The sequence below is a fragment of the Nanorana parkeri genome, unplaced genomic scaffold, assembly GCF_000935625.1.
Source record: "Nanorana parkeri isolate BGI_ZX_2015 unplaced genomic scaffold, ASM93562v1 scaffold77, whole genome shotgun sequence".
Lineage (NCBI taxonomy): Eukaryota > Metazoa > Chordata > Amphibia > Anura > Dicroglossidae > Nanorana > Nanorana parkeri.
In genome coordinates, this window is record NW_017306345.1 from 2396943 (window position 1) to 2423376 (window position 26434).

A 26434-nucleotide genomic window follows, 5' to 3' on the forward strand; every position below is an offset into this window, starting at 1 on the left:
AAGAATTGTTATGGGAAGTTTACTAATCAGCTTTAACTCCTGTGCCTGTCCTGTTTTCCTACGGTACTCCCACAGTACTCTACATGCACACTAATAAGCATATTCAATTAAGCAATGGAAAGAGCCATGTGGATATGCAAAGTGCTCTAATATGTAATAGCCACCTAAAAGTTAATCAACTGATCTGACTTCAGTAAATTCTGATTTTTGATATTTTTTACTGCTTTACAGTAGGGGTTGTGCCTATAAGCCCTGCTTTTCTGTGGGAAATTTCTAACATCTTGGCAGAGGGCGCTCCAGGACAAAAGGATTGGGCAAACAGCCAATGGCGAACTTAGACATTTCTAACATCTTGGCAGAGGGCGCTCCAGGACAAAATGATTGGGCAAACAGCCAATGGCGAACTAGTTTCAATTAATGTGATTTATAAAACCATTTGCTTGACTTTCTTTTACTATAGGTTCATTCATTTGGGGCAAAACTGGTGCAATTACTGGTCTTTCATGTGCACCTTAGTGAGAGTGATGTACTGTAGTTACAAAATATATCTATGTGGCATTTCTAAAAAACAGGTGAGTGCAAACAATGTTTTGAATGTTCCAGACATATGAAGCAGCGCTTGTCCTATTATGTGGTGCGCATATTCCCTCCAAGGCACAAGCTACAGTGTTCTTCGTCATGTGCATTTGTCTAAAGCTAGTGTTTGTATAGAATTGTATGTAGGTGGTTATTTTGGAGGTGTATGCATCCATTTCAGAGTGTACGTACCAAATACACACATTTGTGTGAGGAATGCCAGCAGTAACACTGATCCAAAACACACAGAAAAAATAAATAAAACAAAAGTCTACTTTTTTGGTACCTTCAGAAACAACCAGAAAAGAATAGCTAGTAAAGGGTACTTCATAACGGACACCCAGTACTGCGTTGCATTGTAGGGTGGAGAAAGAAGTCCAGTTCTCCTAAATTCTGCTATGAAAAGATTTTATAGCCCCCCTAATGCAAAGGGGTGTTCAAGGGATTTACTAACCCTCCCTCCCCCCCAATAAAAATATGGTCACAAAAGTATCAGTGCCCTTTCCATATCTGGTTAAGAAGAAAAGGATGGTGGGGTTCACTCTGCAGTCCATAAGTCTTTGACGTGAAGTGCTGCCAGACAGAGGAAGACCCAGGAGATGGCAGGCAGTCAAGTTTGAAGTCTTTGTCAGCTTCAACTGAGCAGAATTAAGGTAGAGGGTCATGTTGGTCTCTGATGGAAGTGCTGGACTTTGGGGCAGAGGAGGTAACTTCTGGCTGCTGAAACTATTAGGACAAGTCTTCCATAACTGTCTCTGGTTCCAAGTCATTTTCCTCTGACAGCACTGTGTTTTGGTTGGAGAGGGAGGCAGGCCTTACTTCCTCTTCAGCTGGCTCTTCTTTGACATGAACCGATTGACTAAAATAAAAAAAGTACAGCAATAAACATCAAAGTATCTCTATCTAAACCAGTTTTTAGATTTTGGATTGGGGGGCCAAGGTCACAGGACATGAAAACAAACAACAGAGGCACACACAGGAATAAAAAAATAATTTTTAGTAGAGTAGGGGGACACTCTACCCCATTAGGTTTCTATTGCTGTGCGTATTCTCTCTGTAGATTTTCCTTCACTTGCTATCTGGTGACCACATTGTCATTTGAATAAATCTTCCCCATGAGGCCTCAAATAGTAATTAAAACCTGACAGAGCATCTAAACCCTCCTTACTCTACTGAATTAAGGTACACTAAATGAGAAGGTAAAGAATGTATTAGTATAAAGCTTGCCCCTTACATTTCTTATGGGCACAGCTGAAAAAGAAGTATTACCTGTACTGAGGAGACAGACGTGGGCTGCTGCCATTACTGTTTCCAGGCTCTCCAGTGCTGGTAACATCGTCATGTCCACCATGAAGCCCACTGCCAGAACTGTTGAGGGTTGGAGGACTATTCATCAGAGGGAAACTACTCTCAGCGAGTGCAGCCTGTGCAGAAAGCGAATTGCAAATGAATTACAATTATAGGCAGGAAAACACTTTTATATTTTAAACATATATAAATATGACTACCAAAGTGAACATATTAAGGCAAACACTGCCCCCTAATATCAGTATCTCAAAGATGAATTTTCACAAGTCACAATCTGAATATTCCTAGAGGCAAATTTATAAAACAAAATGGTCAAAGCCCAGCTACACTTACATGTCTAGATTTGATCCAACATCCTGTCAATTACTTTACTATTTTAAACACATTATGTAATTTTCTGGTGGCAGGTTCAGAGAGTGGATCCAAGTGTTTGCCAAAAAATATTCAGTCTAAAGTCTTTTCTTGGAGTACAGTGAATATGGATTTAAGAAAAGTGAGCATGTTGGCTCTATTAAGGGAATTGTTTAGTATATCAATGATTCCCCGTATGAAAATGTTGTATGATTTTATAAGACAATTCTGTAAATGTGAAATGTTAATGTCATTTTAATTACATGTCGAAGAATATAAATATTGGTAAATGTTGCTCAAGCAGGTGAAAACAGGCAAAAGCTGTCTACAATGCTGTATACATTTGGTTCATGTTGTGATGAGAATTTGACACATTTACAAATATGCCCCTTTTTTTAAAGCCCATTTCCACCTTCGCAGAGGTATTTAAAAAAAAACACGCCAGAAATGTACACCGAATATACATGAAGCAGGCATATTCATATCCTGTTTGTGAATGGACAGGAAGCTTCTGTACTGAGTGCTGGGTAGGCAGAAAAAGAGACTGAGAGATTGTGACACACTGTATTGCGATTAAATGTATGCCTGCATCATTTTATCACAACACATACCAACACAGCACACAAACGGGACTGCAGATCAGGTGTAGTGTAATTTAGTTTTGTGCTCTGTGTTTTTTACTATTTCGCAAAAAGGTGCAATTTAAAATGTACAAATATTTGTTATTAACTCAGTACAATTTTATCTTTTAGATTTAGACGGACATTATGTTGTTTACATTTTTGCAGATATAAATATTGTTTTAAAAAAAAATGCAATAAGGGCCCCTAAAAGCCCCATTATATATGGTGTGTGGTTTACTAGTGCACAGTTAGAAGACATATTAAAGTAGAACTATGGTCAAGCTGTAAAAGAACATATGTAATGTACGCTGCCCATACCAGAGATACTAGACTTGCTGTTTTTCTAACCACTCCGTGAAACATGTAAAACCTGTTGATCCTGCCAGTAAAATCACTGCATAAACACTTAGAGGGTAACAACACCTTCTGCTGTGAAATCACTGCAGCGTTTTCACCCTTACCGCTGCTGTGGCTGCTTAGATGTTGGCACCTTTGATAGTCCTATCAGTAAATAGTCACACTTAGCTCCACCCACAGCCCTTTACATTGTAAAGCATATTGCTCTATCTGCAGGAGCTTAGAGAATTATGTAAAAATCTCTGTCACCCCCCATGCCTACATTGTATAGCAGGGTGCACGATAAATCCAGCTTCCCGTCTGCATTTGCCATGAAAAAAGTGGTGCATTACATTTCTTTTGAGACAGTAACATGCATACTTGCATTGAAAATACCTGTTGATCACTCTAAAAAACTAGAGGTTATAGATGGACTACACATTTTTTTTTTTTTGTGATATAAATACAGTATATTGCAGAGTGAAGCAGTTCTTTGGCCAGCTGCAACTTCTGCATAGACAAACAGCAAGTTCATTGTCATGGAGTTCTAACGTACCTGATAACTGGCGTTTAACCCTCCATAGCCCAGGCCGGAAATCATGTTTTTAACAAGTGTAGGACTTCTGTGTTATTTCAAGAAATGAAAAAAAATATCTGGTTATAGATAATTGTACCAAATCACACACGTCATGTTTTTATTATGTGCAAAGAGTTAAATAAAACTACAGAAAATAGTTTTTGATAAAAAAATTTTATGTGCAAAACAGGTAACTTGAACGACAAGAGAAAGTGATATGCTAGAGCACGGTTTCTCAACCAGTGCTTCATGAACTCCAGGGGGAATGTCTGCCTGGTAAAGTAAATTGATCATATCAGCATAGAGTTTTAGAAAATTACAGATCATGTAAATAACAGACTTTGGGATATATTTTAGTGAATTAAAAGCACAAGGGAGTTTTGGACATTTTTACATGCATTATGTATTCGGTATATCAATGATGAACGCACCCATGTCCAGGGGTTATTGAGAAAAATAACAACAGAAGCTACTTGGCAAAGGCTGGGGTTTTTTTTAACAATGGTACAAATATTACCTGCTAGGTGTCCATAATTTGTAGATTAATATACTTGTGTCAAGGGAATGTTATTCTATGTTCCATATTAGGACAACACACACTGTGCCTCCTGGTAGTTGTCAAAATGGGCCATCCCTGACAGCTCTGGTCCCACTAACAATCTGGAATTTGTCTGCTTTGCTCCTAATCATATTATCATGATTGCTGTGATCACATGATTTTTGATAGTAAACAAACCTCTCCATGCTCTAGCTAATAGCTGTATTTCCCTGTATGCAAAGCGAGTAAAATACAGTTTTCTTAAAGAAAACAAGTACTGTAAAAAAGTAATAAAACTAAATTTTATTTTATTTTTTTTCTGTCCGCCTATAATAAAAACCTAAGAAGGCTATTTATTAAAACAGTCTGCCAACTTTAAGCTACATATGTCCTTAACCACTTCCCGGCCGGCCATTGTAAAAAAAAAGGCCGGCCAGGAGCTCTCTAGATCTGAGCAGGCGTCTTTAGACGTCCGCTCAGCCACGCCCCCTCGCACGCACCGCTGGGCGTGCGCGAGCGGGAAATGCACGATATTTAAAAAGAGGCAGCGATGCCTGTTAACGTACAAGCGATCCGCCGGCTATAGAGCCGGCGGATTGCTTGTATGAGGTCCCGGTATGTGCGCCCCTCCCACCCTCCTGCTGTCACGGTGGTCCCAGGCTCCGCTGTGCCCGGTGCGAGCCCGGGACCAGCATACTGCCTCTGTCACATGGGATCAGAGGGAGATCGGTATACCACCTCCCTCCGGTCCCCTCTCCACTGTCAGAATGCAGAAGTGATGTATATTACATCACTTCCGCATTCTTGTGTCACTCTCCAGCTTCAAATGCTGGAGAGAAGCTGATGAAGCAGATCTCTGCTTCATCAGCTTCTTCAGGGGGGTCCTAGGTGACATTAGGGGTCTTGGAGACCCCTGATGTCTCCATAAAGAGGACCTGTCACCTCTTTAGCTATAACATAGGGGGGTTTTAAGTGAAGAAAAAAAATAGGAAAAAAAATTAAAGTTTCCAAGTTTCCCCCCCAAAAGTTAAAGTTACACATAAAAAAGAATTACATTTTTTTTTAAAGTCCCCACCATACATACTCGCATGCAAACAGGCACCGGGTGTGCATACGTTCGAAAACGACGATTGTGCCCATTACTCCGCACATGTTACATATCGTTGCGAACGTCCGAATGAGAGCAATAATTCTAATTCTGATGAGCGGTAAAAGCTTTTAAAGCGTCACTTATGGTCAATTTTGGGTATGGTAGTTTTTTGCGATTTCATGGGTGCGCGCAATTTTAAAGCTTGACATGTTTGGTGTCTATTAACCCGACGTGACCCCATCTTTTATATTTTACCAAAAATGTGGGTAATAATCATTGTTTCCTAATATAATGGAAAACAAATACTTTTCCCCCCAAAATTTTCAGTAATTTTTCCTTAATATAGTAAGAAAAAAAACCCAGTGGTGATTAAATACCACCAAAAGAAAGCTCTATCTGTCCCCAAAAAATGCTATAAAATTAATTTCAGTACAGCGTTGCATGACGGAATAAATGTCAGTCAAAGTACCGCAGCGCTGAATACTGAAAATGGCCTGGACAGGAAGGGGGTGTAAACACCTGGTCTTGAAGTGTTTAAAAGGCAATTTAGAAATGATTTAGGTAAGCAATTAGTCATAGAGTAATTGTCAAATTAGCCCATGCATTCTCATACTACTTATACTATACTTATACTTTGATCTAGGCATCTATGCGTTAATGAGTTTGGGTCATAAAGAGGTTAATAAAGTTTAGAAAAAACTGTGCTAGAGGACATTTTTACAGAAAACCAAAGCAGTGAATCTGTGCTGCCACCTGCTGGAGACATTTGGCATTACAGCACCATATTTCACAGAATACATGGAAATGCATTATTAAATCCAATTAGATTTTTATCTAATGTATTACTCTATATAGCTACGTGCCATAACTAAATTGTTGAATTTATATTTTGGGCAGTGCAAATCCCTTCATTTTTTTTAATTGTTCCCCTGTTAGGCACCCCTTACATCATTTTATTATTCTATATTTGCTGTAGAGAAAACTGTAAAGCAAAGCTGCTGACTAGAAGCAGTCCTTCCCTAAAAGCAGTAGCAAGTCAAATTACTTAAAATGTTTTGCAGATATGGACTTATGCTGTGCCACTGTGCTATAGGTTTTTGGTTCCCATTGTTCCTATGCTGGGAGATGGAGTCATTTACGTCCCACACTCAGCAAAATATGTAAAAAAAAGAAAGGTTTACGGCACTAGCATTCAATAGCATCACTTATATATGGCCCACTGGAAAGATGGTGTATTCCTGTATTTATAGTTGACTGAAGGATGACAGCAAATCAAACTATACTGCTATAACCCAAACATGCATAGAACAAACTAGGGATGCACCGATACCGATACTATAGTATCGGCGCTGATACCATATATTTGGGCGAGTACTCGTACACGCCCAAATGCTCTGATGCATTCCCCGATACTGGAACTTTCGGTCAGAGGAAGATTTCCTCTGAGCGGTAGTGCCGTAGGGGAACATGGAGCCAGCTTCCCGTGCGATCAGGAAGCTGGGCGGAGAGCAATGACCAGCCTCCCATCTTCCTGATTGGCCAGAGCCCGCTCGATGCTGATTGGCAGCTTCCCAGCCAATCAGCATTCTCCCAGCCTTCTCTTGAGGAGCCTACATTAGCAAATCTAATATGAGTCAGCTTTGCAAGTCCTTGATCCTCTAATCCTCTTCCATCCTTATCTTCCCACATGTCTAGGAATTACAACTATCATGTGCTCCTCAATGGACAGTAAAGAAAATAAGATTTTTGTACTTACAATAAAATCTTTTTTTGAAGTCCATCGAGGGACACAGGTCTGTGTTATTAGGCCTTCTTGCTCTCAAAACTGAGGTATGACGATTGGAAGCGGGGTTGTATGGGGGCTGGCTTATAATTTTTTGTTTGCCAGTGCCCAAGCCTCCTGAAGATGGCAGTATAACCCACATGTCCAGGAATAACTGCTATCCAGTGTTCCTCAATGGATTTCAAGAAAAAGATTTTACGTAAGTACAAAAATCTTAATATTTTGTGGGCCTGCAAAAAACCCTTATAAACATGGAATGTTTGTGAGGCTGTGCTAGCCCCTGCACCAGGATGTGGGTTTTGTTTTAGAAAAATTGAAATTTAAAATAAAATGTAAGAGGTCACTTTGGAGTCCCATGACCTGCAAGCACATTGTAGTAGACAAGGATTATAACCCCTGAAAGCTTTGTTTGGCCATCTGTGTCCTTAGGGAGATTTCCCTTCACTTCCACAACAAGAAGTAAGGGAATTCCCTGGTGGTCAGCAAGGTCACCAGAGCTAGTGTCCCCATGGATGATTTTTCCATAATTTCCTGATCTGGTGACATCCTCAAATTTGAGATTTTCTTTCACTTTCACTGATGACGCATAGATAAACTTTTACTGATAGAGCATCTGCTTTAAGAGGATCATATACTATTTTCCTTTATACTCCGTTCCTTTAATATCCAGCATCTGTAGACTTTAATAATGCTTGCATCTAATAATCTGTTTTATAATCTCTTTCTCACTAAATGTACAAATCCACTAGTTTAGCACCGCTTTGTTAAGATAATATGGATTTGTTTTTCCAAGAACCCACCCTGTCATCTTTGGCGGCCTCCTCTTCTGATATTCCAGCTCATCCACTGTCCAAACTGCTCCTTTCACGTTCTCCACACGCACAAAGCATTTATGCAAGCTCAGGTTGTGACGAACAGCATTCTGTGGGATGGAAATTCAAATATTGAAAGCACCACACATTATCCAAAATAATTTTATACATGCTATCATCACAGCTTGGCAGCCATAGGTTAATTTACCAAAGCCCAACATGTCTTGGCATATTTTAAGCATAGCTAATATAGAATATTCTGTTGCCCTTTTACTCATAATATTCTGCTAATTAAACCCTGTATATTTTCTCATAAGGCAATACCTATACCATTTCTGATTAGCAAGGAGTTAATAGCAGGGCACAAATTGCAACATGTGCATAATACGGCCCTTTTCTGACACTCCCACACACAAATATGACCCCAATTTCAAAGCAGCGGCCCTTTCTCTAGTTAGAAGCCCTGGCTGGAGATGAGAGACTAATTCGTTAGGTTAAAACATTAACAGCAATTTGAGAGGTCAGTTGGGGGTTAGGCAAGCAGAGCTGAGACAGATGGGCAGGAGGGGGGTATAGAAGGAGAATGAGAAACAGAAGCAAAGCACAGGAAAGAGAAATAAAGACAATAAATAACATGTTCAAGAGTTACGGGAAAAAAAATTACGTGAATGTACAAATCATTTAAAAAAAGCCAAACTAGCTGAAAGAATTATAAATACAAAACAAATCAAAGCATACAATATCTCATAAGCAATTAGTCAAAAATAGATGTTATTTTTCTTATGTAAGTAATCAAAAATGAAAGGAAAAATATAACTTGTTGTTAAGCAGGACAATGACAGACACACACACACACACACACACCAAAAAAATACATTGGCCCAATATTGATAATAATCATAATAAAACAAATTATTTTTGTACTTTCCATAAAATCTTTTTCTGTTAAGTCCATTGAGGGACACAGGAATGAATTCAATCTTAGACATTTTGGTTATACTGCCGCCTACAGGAGGTTTGAACACTGGCTAAAAAAGTGTTAAGCCAGCTCCTGTATAACCCTGACTCCAATTATCATGCCTCAGTTTTGTGAACAAGCAGTACTTGAAGACAGATGGCAGGACCTGTGTCCCTAAGTGGGCTTTCGAGAAAAAGATTTCATGGTAAATACAAAATTTTATTTGCTTTATTCTCCATTAAGGGACACAGGAATGTTGTAATTATCTGAAATTTGGAAGGTCCGAAAGCAGTCCAACTAACAAGTGGGCAATAGATTAAATGGATTTAAAAATACTACTATGAAGATCTGAAGGAATCAGCTCTTGAATGAAAACTAGATTAAGAAGGGTCAAAGCAAGTGTGGAAAGTGGCACGACCAAAGGAAGGACACTGAGGATCAACCTGGTGTTCCAGATCAAGACTGGCAATCACCATTAAGGGGAAACTGCTGCCTGAAAGAATGATAAGACTTCAACTTGCAATGTGGAGGACAACCAATCATCCACCATAAAGAAAGCAGGTGAGCCAACATATTACCAGAACAGGAGAAATAACTTGGACTAACAGACAGGGCGCCATGGCAACACGGGCACCAGGCGGCCGACACAGCTTGCTATGACACAGGCTGCAGGCAGAGCCAGATTCCCCACAAGGCCATGGCCTCAGGGCAGCAGGGAGTAGAGGGGCAGCACATCCTGCAGCTTCTCCTCAGATCGCTGCTGCACTCCCCCGCCTGTATGGGCTGAGACAGCTGTGATCCGAGGAGAAATGTAGCGCTGAAGCCAGTAGGGGGTGGAGGAGGGAGCGCTGTCATCAGGATGGACGAGCAGGGAGAAAATTGCAGAGCCGCCAAATCCAAGATGGCCAAGTGGCTCTGTGCATGGCCGAGCGGCTCCTGTCACTTTTAGGATGGAGAGCAGAGGATCGGTAAATATGTGTAATATTTACTGATTCTCTGTGTGCAGCACAAACACTGGAGTGATCGCTAATCACTCCAATATCTGTAAACAACTGGGGATAGGTAGTACTATGTGTCCCCAGTTACGAATGAACAGGAAGTGCTTTACATTACTTCCTGTTAATTCATGAGTTTCTGAATGAGTAGAAGCAGCTCAGTACAGAGGCCTGTATCCAATCATAACTGGTTGATAGTAATATTTACTATCGCCAGTTTGTGAATGAATGGGAAGCCTCTGTACTGAGTGCCTTCCATTCATTCAGTGCTGAGGCTGCAGAAAAACAGACTCTGTTTAGACCCCTGATATTTTACCAAAGCCCCCTGAATTTTGCTTACCACTTGTTTTCCTACTGTTTTATTTAATAAGAATACTTATATTGTTTGAATAAAAGGTTTTTTTATTATACTTTTTGATCTGTTTCTTTGGGGCTTAACAAAATGGGAGGCTTTAAATGGTGCGGGTATTGGAGAAATGAGTGTGGTCACTGAGGGGTGTAGTTACTGAGGGGAGTAGTCACTGAGGGGCACTGTAAAGCTTTCTCACACAGGGTGCCTAAAGGCCTAAGGCTGGCCCTGTTTGTAATTATACAAGTATATAGAGGCACCAGTATTTGGTTATTATTTATGCAGGGTCTGCTTCAGCTTAGTAGGGCTGCACAGTGATTGTGCCTTGGTGAATCTCTCACCTCACTGCAGGTCAACCAAACAGGGCCTGTCTAATTAAAAATATTAAACTCAGCATTCTCTAATAATGTGACACGCTAAAAATGCTTATGGTTGTAGGAAATCTTGTGATCCTGGATGCCTATACTTTTAGAGCAATCGTTATTTTTGCTGAGAATAACAATTATCTGATAATGCTGACCCTGATTCATTTGAAGTATTCATTCTAATAATATGCCCACTATAATAATTGTAGTGGTTTCCTTACTTTCCTATATTATTATGAACAAAAGCTATACCACTGCTTTGACTGTTTGCCTACTACAATACATAGGCAAGTGTAACATATTCAAACCCTATGTTCCTTCCCAAAATGTAAAGATATATTTTTATGATGATACATATGTAACCAATAAAGTAATGTGATAGTTTTACAATCCATTGTTCTATAATGATGTAACTTTGCAGCATCATACATTTTGTAAATATTGTAAAACTCCCACAAACCCTCTTGCTAGCTCCTTACCAATACAAAGGGCGGTAACAATTACTGTGTTCACAGTACAAGGCAAGCCTCTCCTTCATACACATTTAACAAGTGTCAAAAGTCTGCACCAAAGTAGTAAACTTCTAGCATTCTAAAACTGTGATAACTTACTTTCCATGTGGCTGTGTTTCTCCGGAAATAAGCAAACATTCGAGTAAACCAATTGTAGATCTCATTCAAAGTCAGCTGTCTGTCTGGTGTGTCTAGAATAGCCTGTAGGAAAAATCAGAAATTGGGAATGCATTAAGAATATGACCTCAATATACAAGGTGCCCTCCTATAATTTCACTCTTTCCTCAGAGCTCTTACCTGTCGTATGAGTGAGGCATATGTAAACGGTGGACGGACTTCAGCGTTTTTATAAAATTCATGATTCTGTGCAAGCTCTAAGTCAGAACATAGAAAATAAAAAGTACAAAAAAATAAGAGACACAATGGCAACTATTTATTAAAACCTAAACAGGGTTATTCACAAAATGGTGAAGAGTTTGGAGAAGGCAGGAGAAGTGAACAATCTATGGCAAAATAGCCGATTTGGAAAAATTCTCCAATTCAGCTCACTTTTCAGTGCAGCTATGTTGTCCCAGATTGTTCACTTCTCCTGCCTTCTCCAAACTCTTCACCCTTTTGTGAATAACCCTGGAAATGGTAGCAAACAAAGCCTTGTGCACATAGTTTTTAATATATCAGGTGACACAGCATAGAACTTGCACAAAGATAACAAGTGTCACACAACACTGTTAAGAAAAACACAACGTTCATTACATGGTGAATACTATAATAATTGCAAGATTTACCATAGACACACACAACAAATTCCAACAATGTGCCCAATCCAAGAGATACATCAAACGAATCCTGTGTTTAATAATAATTACAATAATAAGGAAAATGACATTTGGGGCCTGCGTATTGGCTCCGTTTCTCCATATTTTAATCGGCCCAAGCAGCTAACTGACAAACTGGAAAACAGCAAATAATACTGCAATTTTTTGAAAATCCCGTTTCTCTCATAACATTCTTCTAATAATCAAAAGTCCAAAGTGTGGTTAAGCTGCTCACATTATATAGACTATAAAAACTGGAAGGAAAGTAGATGAGTTGTCCTTAGTGACTCACTTTATAATCCCACCTAGAAAACAATTATAGCTGGACTGTGGTTGTTTAGGCAAAAGAAACATTTTCCTTTCCTAGTATTTGTATGTGGGCCTAGCCTTTCTCACATGAGACAAGATGGTTAAAACTTAGTGGAAAGAAAACATGCTCAAGAAATGTGAAGAGATGAATAAAATAAATAAAAATGTAACGATTTTTAAACATTGCGCAACATTTTAAAGGCAAATAAAAAATACCAATTCATGCAGTTTCATTAAAACAAAAAAGTGATTTTTAAAAAGAAACCAGTATCACAATTTGACTTGGTATCAGCCTCTTGCAATCCCCTGTACAGCAGAGCTCGGACTGCGAGAGGGAGAAGCAGCACAAGTTGCAAATCAGTTGTGCTGCAGTACAAAGTAACCTTGTCCTTGTGTTCTTTACAGATTAAGGCCGCCAACTCAGAAACACCTTGTAGAAGTGATGGCAACAAGAAAAGCAACCTTATGAGTAAGGTCATACTGGGGAATTTCCTTGATAGGGCATAAAAACCAGGTTGATATTAAACATAGTCACTGGGGAATGCACAGGAGGTGGTCTCTGAAACAGAACTGCTAAGGACGTGATCCAGACTAGACTGGAAAAAGACAGGATTCCTCCAAAGGAGAACTGCTGGGATGGAATTTCTTTGTCTTGTACCAAGAAAAATACCCTTTCCAAGTGTGATGGTAGACTTTGCAAAAAGGTGCTATCCTAGCTTTCAGGAGTATAGGGATGAACAAATCTGACAGTCCACTGTACCTCAGGACCTGGGCTTCAACAGCCAGGCCATTGAATGGCAGCGACTGAGAAGCAGGGTGGTAAACCGGCCCTTGGGAAAGAAGAGTTGAATGATCTGGAAGGGCCCATGTAGAGTTAGCCAAAAGCCTGACAAGGTTTAAGTACCACTTCCTCCTGGGCCAATTTGGTGCAACTGAATATCCTCCACAGCATACAGGGCTAAAATGTGATGTTCTGCCTAAGCCAGACTCTGATCCAGAATATTGGGAGGTGAGCTTCCTCCAATGATCAAGTCACTTGTACTGTGACGGCACCTAAGATTCAAAAGACTGTCATCCATCATGAGAACCTTCAAAACCATTGAGATAAAGGATTTTCCCAATTCCAATGTTGGACTTGTGACCCACCAAGCCAGGGTAAGCCTAGTCCTTCTGGTTAGGTGGATGGGATGATTCCAAGACTGTGCTCCCTTGTCCCATGTCGCCAGAATGTTAAGCTGGTCTGAAGTGAAACTGGGAATATGGAACTGCCACAAAGGAGGACACTATGAGGCCTAAGATCCTCGTGCAAAAATAGAGCGTTGGCTTGCTCCAGATACTCTAAGCGATAAGATGTGTGCAGCACCGACTTCTGAAGATTCAGGATCCATCAGAATCTCTTCAGTGTGCATAGCACATTGGACATTGGCTGACAGAGCTAGAGTCAACTGTTGTTTCAGAAGAATGTCGTCCAGATATCCCACCATGGGTATGAGCTGAGAGAAAAGTAAAGGCTGGGACTAGCACCTTGGTAAGACGTGAGGTGCAGTGCACAGGCCAAAGGAAAGGGCAACAATTCTTTATTGTTGCATGGCCACAGCAAAATGCAGGGAGCCTTGAAGTGTAAAAAAAATGGAGACGTTCAAGTAGGTAACTTTCATGTCCACAAACGCCAGAGGGTCTCCTGAATGGAGGGAAGCAGATTCCATGCAGAATTTTTGTACCCAAAAGAAAAAGTTGAGAACCTTTAGCTCTACTGTGGGGTAGATCCCCCTTCAGGACTTAGGGAACAATTAACAAGCTTGAGAAAAAGAACTCTCCTTTTCCGTAAAAATGGCTATGACCCCTTTGAGAAAGAAGCTGCATCAGAGCAGTGTAAGGTCCGCCAATCTTTTCAGGCATGTTGGCAAGTTTGACAATACGAAGCACCCCGCACAGACTGGAATTGCAGTCCTGAAAGATGTGAGTAGACTTCACTTTCTGTTCAGTTCACAGTTCACAGATATTTATCACCAGAACAAAGAGTGAAGAGACTTTCAAATGCCACTGAAACAAAAGTGGGGAAATCTCCCAAAAGGGGAACCTGCTCCACTGACAACTGCCAAAGGTGGCATTTCCTCTCACTTTATGGAAAATGTGTCTCACTTTGTGTTGTGCATTTAGGACACAGGGTGAGAGGAAATCTCTGTAATAAAAACACAGAAAAAAAATGAAAACCTGACAGAGGATCTTACTCACCTCATTCTAACAAAAACATTTTGGCTGTGGTTCCACTTTAAGTAACTGTAAATTTTTGCAAGCTGGAGTACTACTATTAGTATCATCTTTTGGCTGAAATTGCAGTGCATTCCCAGTTTCTCTCCTCCTAGCTGTGCGCTGCTCTGTGTCCCCTCTGATACTGCGCCATCATGGAGGAGAGAAACTGTTAGGAGGCCGGGCGGGGAGGAGAGCGGTATCATTGTTGTTGTCACAGGATGATAAGCTCTCCTCCCCTCCCCGCTCAGCCTCCTGTGATAGATCAAGATGGAGAGCGGTGTGGGGGCGGAGACAGCTATCACAGGAGGCCATGCCGGTGGTGCGGGAAGGAGAGCTCAGTCTATTTGACAGCTGACTCCTCCCCCGCACCGCCGGCTCTGCCTCCTGTGACAGCGAGTCAGGATGGAGAGCGGGTCCAGGCAGTCAGCGATCAGTGATCACTGACTGTTTGTAAATAATTGAGGACAGAGTATGTTTACTGTGTCCCCAATTATGAATGAACGTCACTGTGATTGTAATTATAGAGCCTTCCTATTCATTTATACTGGGGATGCAGAAAAAGAGATTGAGGACTCTGTGTCCTCAATCTCTTTCTCTATTTTAAAAGGTAAATATCAGGGGTCTGTTTAGACCCCTGATATTTCTCCAGAGCCCCTGACAGTAAAGTATAAAAATATTTAATAAATAAAATATAAAAAAAGGTAAGAGTTTAGAAAAACATTAATTAAAATATTTAAAAAAATGTAAAAAGGTTAGAAAAAAAACTTTTTAAAAATTTTTGGTTTTAAAATTTCATTTCGGTGCACCTCTAACTGTTAGTAAAAATGATCTGTAACTAAAGAGACAACTAAAACATTAAAGGCTTAGTGGTGTTTACCTGAAGATATTGGTGTACAGAATTTGTCCACTATCCTTCTTCGCACAGGACCAATGCTAGATAGGCTTGAAGAGCTAATCACAGATGTGCCAGCTCGCACCGGAGTGATGGGTGCTGTTGCTGATGTTGGGGGTTGTGGCAAGCCATCTAGGTAGGTGTCCAGGGACATTTTGTTAAGAGATGCACTGGAAACCAGGTTAAGCTGGGAAATATTGTAAAATAAAGGTGTCAAAGGAAGGATTCAGACATCCATTTAAGCAATGTTTAGAAGAAAATATAAAAAAACAGCCAGGGTATTTGATGACTCACTGGTTGACTGAAGGGTTTTGGTTCGGACGGTCTCATATGTAGATGTGTCATCATGGCTTGCAGGCGTTCACTTTCTTTTGACAGCTATCACATAAACTATTTGTTAGTCGGATAAAGTTAATAATGCATACAGACAGACAAGAATTCCAGGAAAAATAATGAATACTACAACATGGCTGTGTTTGATTTCATACTGAAAATGTAGTTCACACCCTATAGTTGCCAACGAAAAACAAATACTTACTCTAATTTCACCACATTTAGACAGCAAATTGACGGTTTGAGGGATTTTGCATTCACCAAAGTCTTTGGAGTAATTGCCCTTTAACCCTTATTTTCTTTTGTTGCACATATGTTAAATGCACATTTTAGGCCTGAAGAGTACTTAAAGTGGACCTTTACCCCCTTTCACTAAAATCACATCAGCACGTAGCTCTGCATGGTGATATGAAGTCATCTTGCATTCAATATCTTCTGTTACTTACAATTACTGTTTTTTCACTCTCTGGTCCTCTTGGGCATTAAGGATGTAGTCCCTGCCTAAGAGATGCATCCTGGGAAGGTTACATCACAGTGCTGGGAAATCTCATCTGTAAAGTGCTATATCTTGCGAGATTTCAGGGAAAGGCATTTTTTTTCTCCCGAGATGATGCACATGGTCACATGTCCTATTCACATGTGCCAGAGTTCCAGGAAGTAAAGGGAGATGGATTACTCTGCCCATAGTGAAAATGGCCACCATGAGAAAACCTTGACACCATGAGATAAGAATAGGTGAGCTTCTTTTCTATCGCTTGTTTAGGTGATATAGTCTAAAACACCTCAAAAATAGCAAACTACACCAAAAGGTTATTCACAAAGCTGTCAAAGGCAGCCGAGTGACTAACTGACCGGAAGTGAAGTGAGCCGTTCGGCTATTCACTTCAGCCCTGTACGGCTGATTTTAGGATGCAGAGGCTAAAATCAGCCAATCGGCTGATTTTCTACTTCGGCAGGTGGGCTTATTCACATCAGGGTACCCCCTTTTAATAAAGGGGCACCCAGATGCTGCCCCCTCCTTGTGAATGCCATTCTGTCCCCTACCCATTTGCTAAAGAGTTAAAGTAAATGTTAAAAAAGAGGCCAGATTTTAATAAAAAATCCTTTAATTGAAATTAAAACACAACAAAATGGATCCACCGACGTAATCCTAGGTCAATCACGACATCCAGCGGTGTCCACGGTGGAGGCGACTCTGCGAAATAAAAAAATTAACGAGACGAACTCCCTCCGCAGAATGAAGAATCTGACAGATGCTGACAAAATAAAAACAATTGGGTGGAGCTAGCAGTGACATCCCTGCTAGCTCCGCCCAACTGTTTACATTTGGCCGGCACCTGCCAGTCTTCCAGCAAGTCCCGTACAAATGTAAACAACTGGGCTGAGCCAACAGTTGCTCTGCCCAGTTGTCATTTAATGACAGCCCAGTGTTCTCATTTAATGACAGACCAGCATCCCCAGGTCATTTGAGGACGCTGATATGTCATTACAGTACAACAACTCGGCTGGCTCCGCCCAGCTGTTGTCATTTCGCAGACCGTTCGCCCCACTTCAGCTGAGACTACGGCTCAGCCGTGCCGAAAATGTTATGCGCTCAGGTCGGCTGAGCCGTTCAACTGAACCGAAGGGCTCCTGCGGCCGAAGTGAGTCGAAGGATCAGTCGAAGCAACGGCTGGATCCTTCGGCTCATTAGTGAACAACCCTCTTAAAAGCTATTGAAAGTACACTAAAGCCTTACAAACCCATTAAACAACCATAATATCGCCTTTTCATAGCTGTCAATGCATGTTGCCTGTAGGTGAAATTTCTTTAAAAATTGAGCAATTTCACTCATCCCTTGTCCTCAAATCTGCCTATAAAGAAAATAGACAGCAATATTGCCATCCTCACAGGTTCATACAGGGCAAGGACACAAGATATGAACATGCATATCTATGCAGTAAGAAACAAAAGTATTTTACAGATGAAACATTAAGAACTGACTTGCGCCTTTCTATAATAACCATACTTCTAGGTCTATGGGTACTTATTAGTAAAAACTATTTTCACAAATGCATGACACCATGAGTAACCCAGATAGCAAGCAATTGAGCTGCAAGTTTGAAAATGACTTGCTAAACTATTGCAGACTTGCCAAGCTTCATAATTTTGTCTGTATTGCAAGTCTCCAGATCATAGTGTTTTGCAAAAGTGCTCTATACTTGCAGAGCTCTTGCTAAGACCTGCAGGACTCTTGCTGTAGACTTGCCAAGCAAATTTGATACAAAAAGTGTCAACTAGAATTTGTGATGCAAGTGTTCTGGGAATATATGTGACAAGGTATCAATATTATTTTTTCACCTGTATTTCCAGTTGCTGCACCACTTGCATCTGTACTCGACATTGTGCTGTACTGCGGTCATCCAACGCATGTTCTGTATTCAGATGCCTGCACAGTTCACAAACATAAATTAATATATGCATTAAAAGAATTGATCCACCGATGACAAATATATCCCTGTAGCAATCACTTGGTCAATCATATCAATATCCAGTGTAGATCTTCCTTCTAGTTTTGAAAAATGACAGTCAGCTGAATTAGGGGCATCCCAGTTAAGGTTATTGATCAAAAAGTTGAGACTAATAGTGGAAAAGAAAAACTTTAAGAGATCCTGTCACAAACTTGACAAAAATGCAAGCAAACCAAGAAAAGGCAAGCATTTTAATTGCTTACTTGCAGTGTTTTCCCTTTCCATAAATTATTTTTAAAAATACATCTGCAATGTGCCTATAAACGTGCCAGAGATTTGAATGCTCTAGGAGAGTCAATTCCCTAGCACCACAGCATTTCATAGTCCTCTCTTCTTCTGGGAGTGTCTAATTACTCTCTGTGCTGGTCAAACTCCTCTGCCCTCCCTTTTCGCGTCTCTACCTAACCTTTTATATAGTTGCTGGGGGAAGAAAGAAGGAGAATAATGAACAGTATCACTTGAGTGACAGCTTTGAGTCTGCTGGGGCTGCATATATCACATCCAAGAAGATGGAGGCCAGCACAGGTCTTAGGACTTTTAGATGTCTACACAAGAAAGGCTTTACAGATAAATACCATGCATTAGGATTTTTGTTAAAATTGATGACAGGGTCTCTTTTATATCCAAGATTGTGGTTAATCTATGAACTACAGAAAAAGGAAAATAAGTTTCTGCCCAGACAAACGGAATAAATCTATAACATCACATACAATCTAAACCAAGCACATCAGTCCCTTCGTGACTACACTAAATTCTCGGTTGTGTCCGGGGGCAGCCATGGTGTTTGCACATGTCTAGCTTTGTTCATCATCATCATTACATGGTGGATTAATGGGGCTAGTATTTGACGCAATAAAGATAACGTTCTTTGTGCTTTTTTTTTAGAAAATGACAAAGACACTGCATGTCTGGCAAGACTAACAAGTATTTTCTATACTTGCTTAAAATGTTCTTACCCTGAAAAAAAGAAAACTAATGCAGCCACCATATCTAAGGACAGGTAAGTTGCAATATATAACATTTCTGGTTTTGGGTTTTAATAAGAATTAAAGAAAAATGCACTTTGGCAGGGAATCATGAGAGAGATTTTGTGACAATGTTTGCTGCTTACCTATTAACATACATACTTATCCTTACATGTGGAATGATTCCAGAAATATAAACATCAATGATGTAAACAGAACATGGCAGAGTAAGGAACTTGGCAGTCCAGGATAGCCTTTAGGCCTGGTTCACACCTAGGTGTTTTTGATCTTTTTGATCTTTTAAAAGCCCAACACAAGAAATCCTATGATTTTCAATGGCCCCTGTTCAAAACGCCAGTAGCAAAACGCAAAACGCAGAAAAAGGAGCTTTTTTGTCAGTTCCAGTTTTTCCGCTATAAACGTCAATGTAAACGCCAGGAAACGTGGGGCAGAAGCATGTTGCTCATTTTCATCCGCGTTTATCCACATTTGTACTTGCGTTCGTTCATTGACCGCAGTCAAAACGCGCGTGGTCATGTCCGTTTTCACGCGCGTCAAAATGTGCAAAAACGCATACCGAACCCATGCGTACAAACGCGCAAAAACGATGTTGCCTTGATGTGTGTTATTTTTAATCAGTTGGTTGCAGTTTGGATGAATTGTGCATTGTTCATGGATGCTCCCTAGATTGTTCTATAGACCACTATAGACAATAAAATAACACCTACATCCTACCCGTAACAATTAATATATTCTTATATTTTGCAAACACTGAACAACACATACAAACATAGCTAGAACTACTAACTTTATAAACTGTCCCATGTCCTCACACAGAGCTTCACAGCCAGGCCATCGACATTCACCATGTCCATAAAGGGGGTGTGAGTTGGGAGGCACCTCATAATGTGAACTGTAAAACAAAACAAGGACAAGTAAAATAAACAGTTCATACTTAAGTTAGGAAACTCTGCTTTATTGTAATCTTTTGAAAATGTTTTATAAAATTATGGAATATTGTTTTTTACGTATAGTTCGTAATTCTATACATATACACAAAGGGGCAGCCATATTTGCTCATGATATTTTCAGCCTGTACTTCCTGCTTTGCAGTGCTATGTAATGGTTGTGCCTTACTGTTCTTTCTCATAGGACCATAGGTCAGCGATCCCACTGAAAAAAATTAACTTCTTATGTCGTTTATATCATAGCTCAACAGTTAAGCATGGATGTGCAAGTTTGCAACACATGGGTAGATTTGTATACAACTGTTCATACGAAAAATCTACTAAGAACATTCAATAATGCCAACAAAGACTTGACGAATGTTGCTGAAAATTAGTTTTAACATTTGCTTTTGGAAATTAATAGAGTTTATATAACAAAAACCACATGCACTGTTATTTTACTGACACTGTATTTATTTTGAAAAACAAATTTCCATCCTACTCCTACAATTTTGTCACTGCGCTGGCAAACAGGCATTGATTCGTCCCCATTATCTATAAGAAAATCAAGTGAACATTCCAAAAACATTTTCGAATGAAACTCTAGTGGTTTATGGCCAGTATTACTGACTGGAATGAAAGCACACAGTAGTAGATTATCCACAAATCATTATATTTAATAACTAAAAAAACAGAACAGAATTTAAAATGGAAAAAGTGGAGAAAAAAAAGACGAATACTGCAATAACTCAAAATGTGTTCACTTTAAATAAACTGGTTTCTCCTCTTTTGATGTGCCACCAAATCACTTTTGCAAAACAACAGCTCACCATACTATGGCATCAGTTTTGCCAGGTTTCATCATTTATTCCAGGTTTTCAAGATCTGGGCCTTTACAAAAGGGTATCGGAGTAATTTGGAGTGCTGAACTTACTGCAAACAAATTTCATACTTTCCATTTACATGTCATTTTACAAACAACTATGGGGATTATTCACTAAAGAGCCGAAGGATCCAGCCATAGCTTCGGCTGATCCTTCGGCTCTCTTCTGCCGCCTGAAGTCATGGCCAGCTCCACCCATTTGTTATTAATTGGCCGGGACCTGCTAGAAGACTCTAGAAGGTGCCAGCCAATAGGAAACAGTTGTGCGGAGCTAGCTGTCACAGCTAGCTCCAGCCAATTGTTTTTTTTTATTTTCTTTAAAATGTCTTTATTTGTAATTTTACTATTTTTTTTTACATTTTTAAAATATTTTTTCAACTATTTTTTCCCCCCATTCATTGAACTGTTTTGCTATTCAGCTCGGTACCTCAGAGGTACCGAGCAGAATGCCGCTCGGCGGCATTTGGCTATTCACTTACTGCCATTCGGCCCCTATGAGAATAAGCAGCTGGAGCTTTGGCTTAGCCGATCCAGAAGTTGGATCGGCTGAGTCGAACTCCTTTTGCACTTTGGCTCAGCTGAACATGCAGAGCATGTTCCGCTGACCGAAGGCAGCCAAAGGCAGCCGATGTACGGCTGATTTTAGCCAATGTACAGCTGAAATCAGCCGTACAAGACTGAAGTGAATAGCTGAACAGTGTTCTGCTCACTTCACTTTGGCTGTGTTATTCATTCAGCTGCCTTTGGCAGCTGAGTGACTAACCTCCTAAAAGTAGTCATGAACTTGTGTTGAAACTGGCTTGCAAGCACAATGAAACTCTGAGCGTCCCAGGCAAGACAAAGGCAGGTATCAAGAACTTCTAAATAGCTGTTTTCCAAATACAAGACATCCTATTTATAACTGCTATCAGCAGACCCACGAGAAGCTGGCAACATGGAGAAAAATTTGCATTTTTCCAACAAGATAAAAGTTAATAATCACCTGTCCCGCCGTGTGTTTTGCAGAGCACTTTGCCCATTTGGTAACGACATGTGAACTATTGGAGGTGACACCTTGGTGGATGAATATGAGGTAGGAATCGTAGAGCTCAGTTCGATGTTCTCCTGTTTGCTGGAATCGTCTTGATTATTACTCATTTCTTTTAGGAGCTGTTGAAAATCTGATGGGGAAACGGCTGTAAAAAAAAGTTGAAAAGCATGAAGTAGATTAATGACGAAATAAAGCATGTTCACTCAATAAAATATATGTCTACTTTTCAAAGTGAATGTTGACTGAATGTTGTGAATGTGATAAAGATGTGTTCACTTTAATGAATGCAATCATGATCAAGTAAAAATCCTGTTTTCCTTGCTCTGGCACATAATTGGATATTCAAAGTAGTATTAAATCCTAGTAGGAAAAAGCATTTTTTTTCCTTTAGCAGCACAATACAATAAATTATTGTTAGTTCCTTTATACTTTTTTTGCCTCAAATACTTACATGGTTATTCACAAAAGGGTGAGGAGTTTGGACAAGCCAGGAGAAGTGAACAATCTAGGACAACATAGCTGAACTGGAAAGGAGTTGAATTGGAGAATTGTTCCAAATCAGCTATGTTGTCCTAGATTGTTCACTTCTCCTGCCTTCTCCAAACTCTTCACCCTTTTGTGAATAACCCTGTTACTTTTTCTTTCCTCTACCTCTGCTATCCTCATGCCTCCTCGAACCGCTTCCCCGAAAAACCAGACAGGGAGCGTGCACTGCTCATAGTCAGATGACCTATCCATGACTTCCCAGCATTCCTTGCATCCTGCCCCTTTGCGCATGCGTGCCTAGATGCTTGCTAGCTGGTTTGGTGTTGCCCGTACGTGTCAGTGCACAGTCCCAGCCAGGAGCGTGCACGTGAGGGTGGCTCTAGGGAGCCCAGAGTGCCACAGATGATTAGATATTCTTCCCAGGATTCCTTGCATCCTGCCCCTTTGCACATGCGTGCCTAGATGCTTGCTAGCTGATTTGGTGTTGCCCGTACGTGTCAGTGCACAGTCCCAGCCAGGAGCGTGCACGTGAGGGTGGCTCTAGGGAGCCCAGAGTGCCACAGATGATTAGATATTCTTCCCAGGACTCCTTGCATCCTGCCCCTTTTGCACATGCGTGCCTAGATGCTTGCTGGCTGGTTTGTTGTTGCCGTACGTGTCAGTGCACAGTCCCAGCCAGGAGCGTGCACATGAGGGTGGCTCTAGGGAGCCCAGAGTGCAACAGATGATTAGATATTCAAAGACTAATATTAGAACATATTTTTAGTACAGTGTGCAAGGTTTAGAACTTTCGACAATGTTTTCATTGCTCTCTGTGGCTTCCTGTCCTGCTAACAAGTGCAACACCCATTTCTTTATAAAGGAGTCACAGGGACAGAAAGGAAGGAAATACCTCCCTAATTTGACAGACAGAAATTGAAACTCTTCCTCATTTTATCCAAAACTTAAAAAATACATTTTGCATGAACTTCAGCTTTCATTAGGTCATTACTAAAAACGTGACCTCACAAAATGTGTCCAATTACCAGTACAGTAAGAGGTGTAGTTATATGTATAGACTGGCAAGCATAATAATGATCATTAAGATACCATAGAAAGGAGTAGAATTAAAAAAAAATGTGCCAGCATCCATATAGTTCATAATTAGCAGCATATGACTGCTTTCTAAGAAATAGTAGGACAATTAATTGAATCCAATATATGAATATGCTTGAATAGGAGAATGATATAAGGTGTGTAGTTTATGCAGAGTCCATAAGAAAAACAGCCCAAATGTCAATCACTAAAATGCTGCATAAAACTGTGATCTTGATGTGTCCAGTACATTCCGTGTTTCCTCTCAGTCCCAAGGAACTCTAGCCCAACAATAAGACTATTGCATACAGAATCGATCCAGGGCTTGTCGATTTCATGAGGCTGTTGTCCACTTCCTACATGGCATTTTGTACCATTGTTACCCAACAAGAGGTATATTTACTATTGGATACATTCTGTAATTATGAATGACTACTTGGGGATCATCAGGGATTCCACACACTGACATTCGTAAACCAGAAAAAAAATCTTCAGTGATAAGGCAGGAGACTGCTCTAATGTAAAATTAACCTCTAAAGGACAGTACTTTAACTGGTAATTAACTGATAATGGTTCTAAAGCAGCTGTATAAGTGCCACATTGTTTATTTTTGCTACTGTTTGAGGACCAATTTTGATTGCTTTTGCACTGTTAGATTTATGCATTAATAACAAATCTTGTTTGCATGTGTTTACCATTAAGACACCACATAAAAAATTATTGCAAATTCAGGGGTTGATTTAGAAAAGGAGTAGAGCATGTTCATTTAGCAAAGCAAATGTTCACTTTTTGCCACAACACTGTATTTTGCTTGAAAATCACTGAATGATTATAGTGAAAATAGCTTTATCACATTTACTGAGCTAGTGGAACAATCACTTTGCCTCTGCCAGCTTACTTGATAAGGGGTAATTGTCCCTTAAAAGTACTGCTTGACATATGACATGCTGAACACTATACTGGAGGATGGAGGAGCACGCTGGCAAGTGAATATTCCAACATGCAGTTGACCTTGAACAAAAAAAAAAATCATATTCTCAAGAACAGTTGTATTATCTTTCATATGATGGATTTGTAATGTTGGGTAATTACTTTTGGAGTAGAGGAGCTATGAAGTTTATCCAATCAGGAGATTCCAGGATCTATTCACATGCAGCATTGACAAGCGGTATAGCTAGACATTTTTTTGGTGCAAGTTAAGCTAATATTCCCGCTCAGAGCAGGCATTTCCAATAGCAGCAGGGGCCAGACACTGCTTTCAAATGTGTAATAATTGTTAGGCAATAAATTAACATACAGTCTTTGATTATTGCCAAAATGGATAAATAAGTATGAAGGGACGTTACCCCTTTCAAGGCATTTAATTATTATTTACAATTCACAAATTACCTAAATGAGTTGCAAATATAAAACCACTGCCGCCAGGGAATCCAGCCAACATTTACTGCGGTTTTCACTGTAGTTTTGCTCAGCAGAAGAAGCACAAGACACAATTTACTATGCTGGCAAATTCACAATGCTGTAATGATCTGTAACCATTTCCAAAATCATTCAGTATGATGCTCAATTAAAGAATGACCAGTTGTGCCATGTGTGCGCTGGTGTATTCAATACCAAAATACAGGAAAATTCTGTAAGCAAACTCGAACCGTAAATGATAGAAAGGTTTATCTTGTCCTTAAACTTTACTCATTGCAAAGCATCATGAGGATTCATTTATGAGATGATCCTACACATGTGTAGTTGATAACCAAGGGAGACTAATTTAATAACAGCCCTGAATAGTCTTAGTTTATCTTTAAAAAAATACATTTATTTGTGTGGCTAAAGCTTACATTTCTGTTAATTGTATTTATTTAAATACAGTCACTCACCTTGGGGGAGGCCAGGTATGGTAACAGGCCCTTGTCCTGGCTGCAACCCAACTAGACTTTGTCTCTGTAGATTTAGCAAGTGCTGCTGCTGAAGTTGCTGCATCTGTAAAAGCTGCTGCTGGAATGCCAACTGTTTATTACTCAGCGCTGACTGAATAAAAACAAGAATTGCATAACAAGAAAAAAATTACAAAGCTGTGCTACCAATTGTTGTCTAGAGAAAATAGTGCTCTTCTACATACAGAAGCTAAATAATACAATGATGTATGCAATAGAAAAAAAAAACAAATTCCTAGGAGTTAGTCAAAATCCTGTACCAATCATTTAAGGCTAAACTATATTGTACTTTCAAAAGCCATTCTGAGTTATTATTGTGACATTTTGATTACTTAATAGAACTCTTTGACCATTAAACTTATACTGAATGATAGAAAATCTTGTGATGTTCTCTTCTCTTTCTATTCAAATCTTTTGATTACTGTATTTAATATTAAAGATCGTGAACGTTGCCTCAAGTGGATATTTACATGTCAAGTATTGTTATTTACATCCTAAGTTAAGATTACCTCAGTTAGTTTTGCAGAGAAATAACCTTGTCACTAAAGCAGGCCATACACTAGTACAATTTCATCTGAAATTGTGAAAAATTGTTCGTCAGAACATTTAATTTTGCCTTTACTGAGTCAACTAATTTTGTTCAAAAGCTCTTAAAATTCTTGTGCAGACCTACTACATGAATGGAATCCCAGATGTATTAAACATGTTATTTTGTGCCTAGCATACGCGCATTACAATATGTACGATTTTTCCAAATGGGATTAAAAATGATACTTAGAATTTTGTTTGTTCATATAGGAAAAAAGCTGCCCCTTGAATTTTTATCATCACTA

At 39.8% G+C, this 26434-nt stretch overlaps 1 protein-coding gene across 1 annotated transcript in view; it reads right to left on the bottom strand.

Moving 5' to 3' along the window:
- Positions 1–505: 505 nt before the first annotated feature.
- The window catches only part of FOXP4 (forkhead box P4), a 72326-nt gene continuing 46397 nt past the window's right edge, over positions 506–26434 (bottom strand). The window contains exons 6-17 of the mRNA XM_018576780.1: positions 25545–25695; positions 22063–22255; positions 20059–20163; positions 18116–18203; positions 15737–15820; positions 15428–15629; positions 11471–11547; positions 11273–11374; positions 7983–8104; positions 3751–3817; positions 1846–2000; positions 506–1435 (exon numbers count right to left, since the gene is read on the bottom strand). Coding sequence (XP_018432282.1) covers positions 1306–1435; positions 1846–2000; positions 3751–3817; positions 7983–8104; positions 11273–11374; positions 11471–11547; positions 15428–15629; positions 15737–15820; positions 18116–18203; positions 20059–20163; positions 22063–22255; positions 25545–25695 — 1476 coding nt within the window. The 3' untranslated portion in view covers positions 506–1305. The remainder of the gene's footprint in view (positions 1436–1845; positions 2001–3750; positions 3818–7982; positions 8105–11272; positions 11375–11470; positions 11548–15427; positions 15630–15736; positions 15821–18115; positions 18204–20058; positions 20164–22062; positions 22256–25544; positions 25696–26434) is intronic.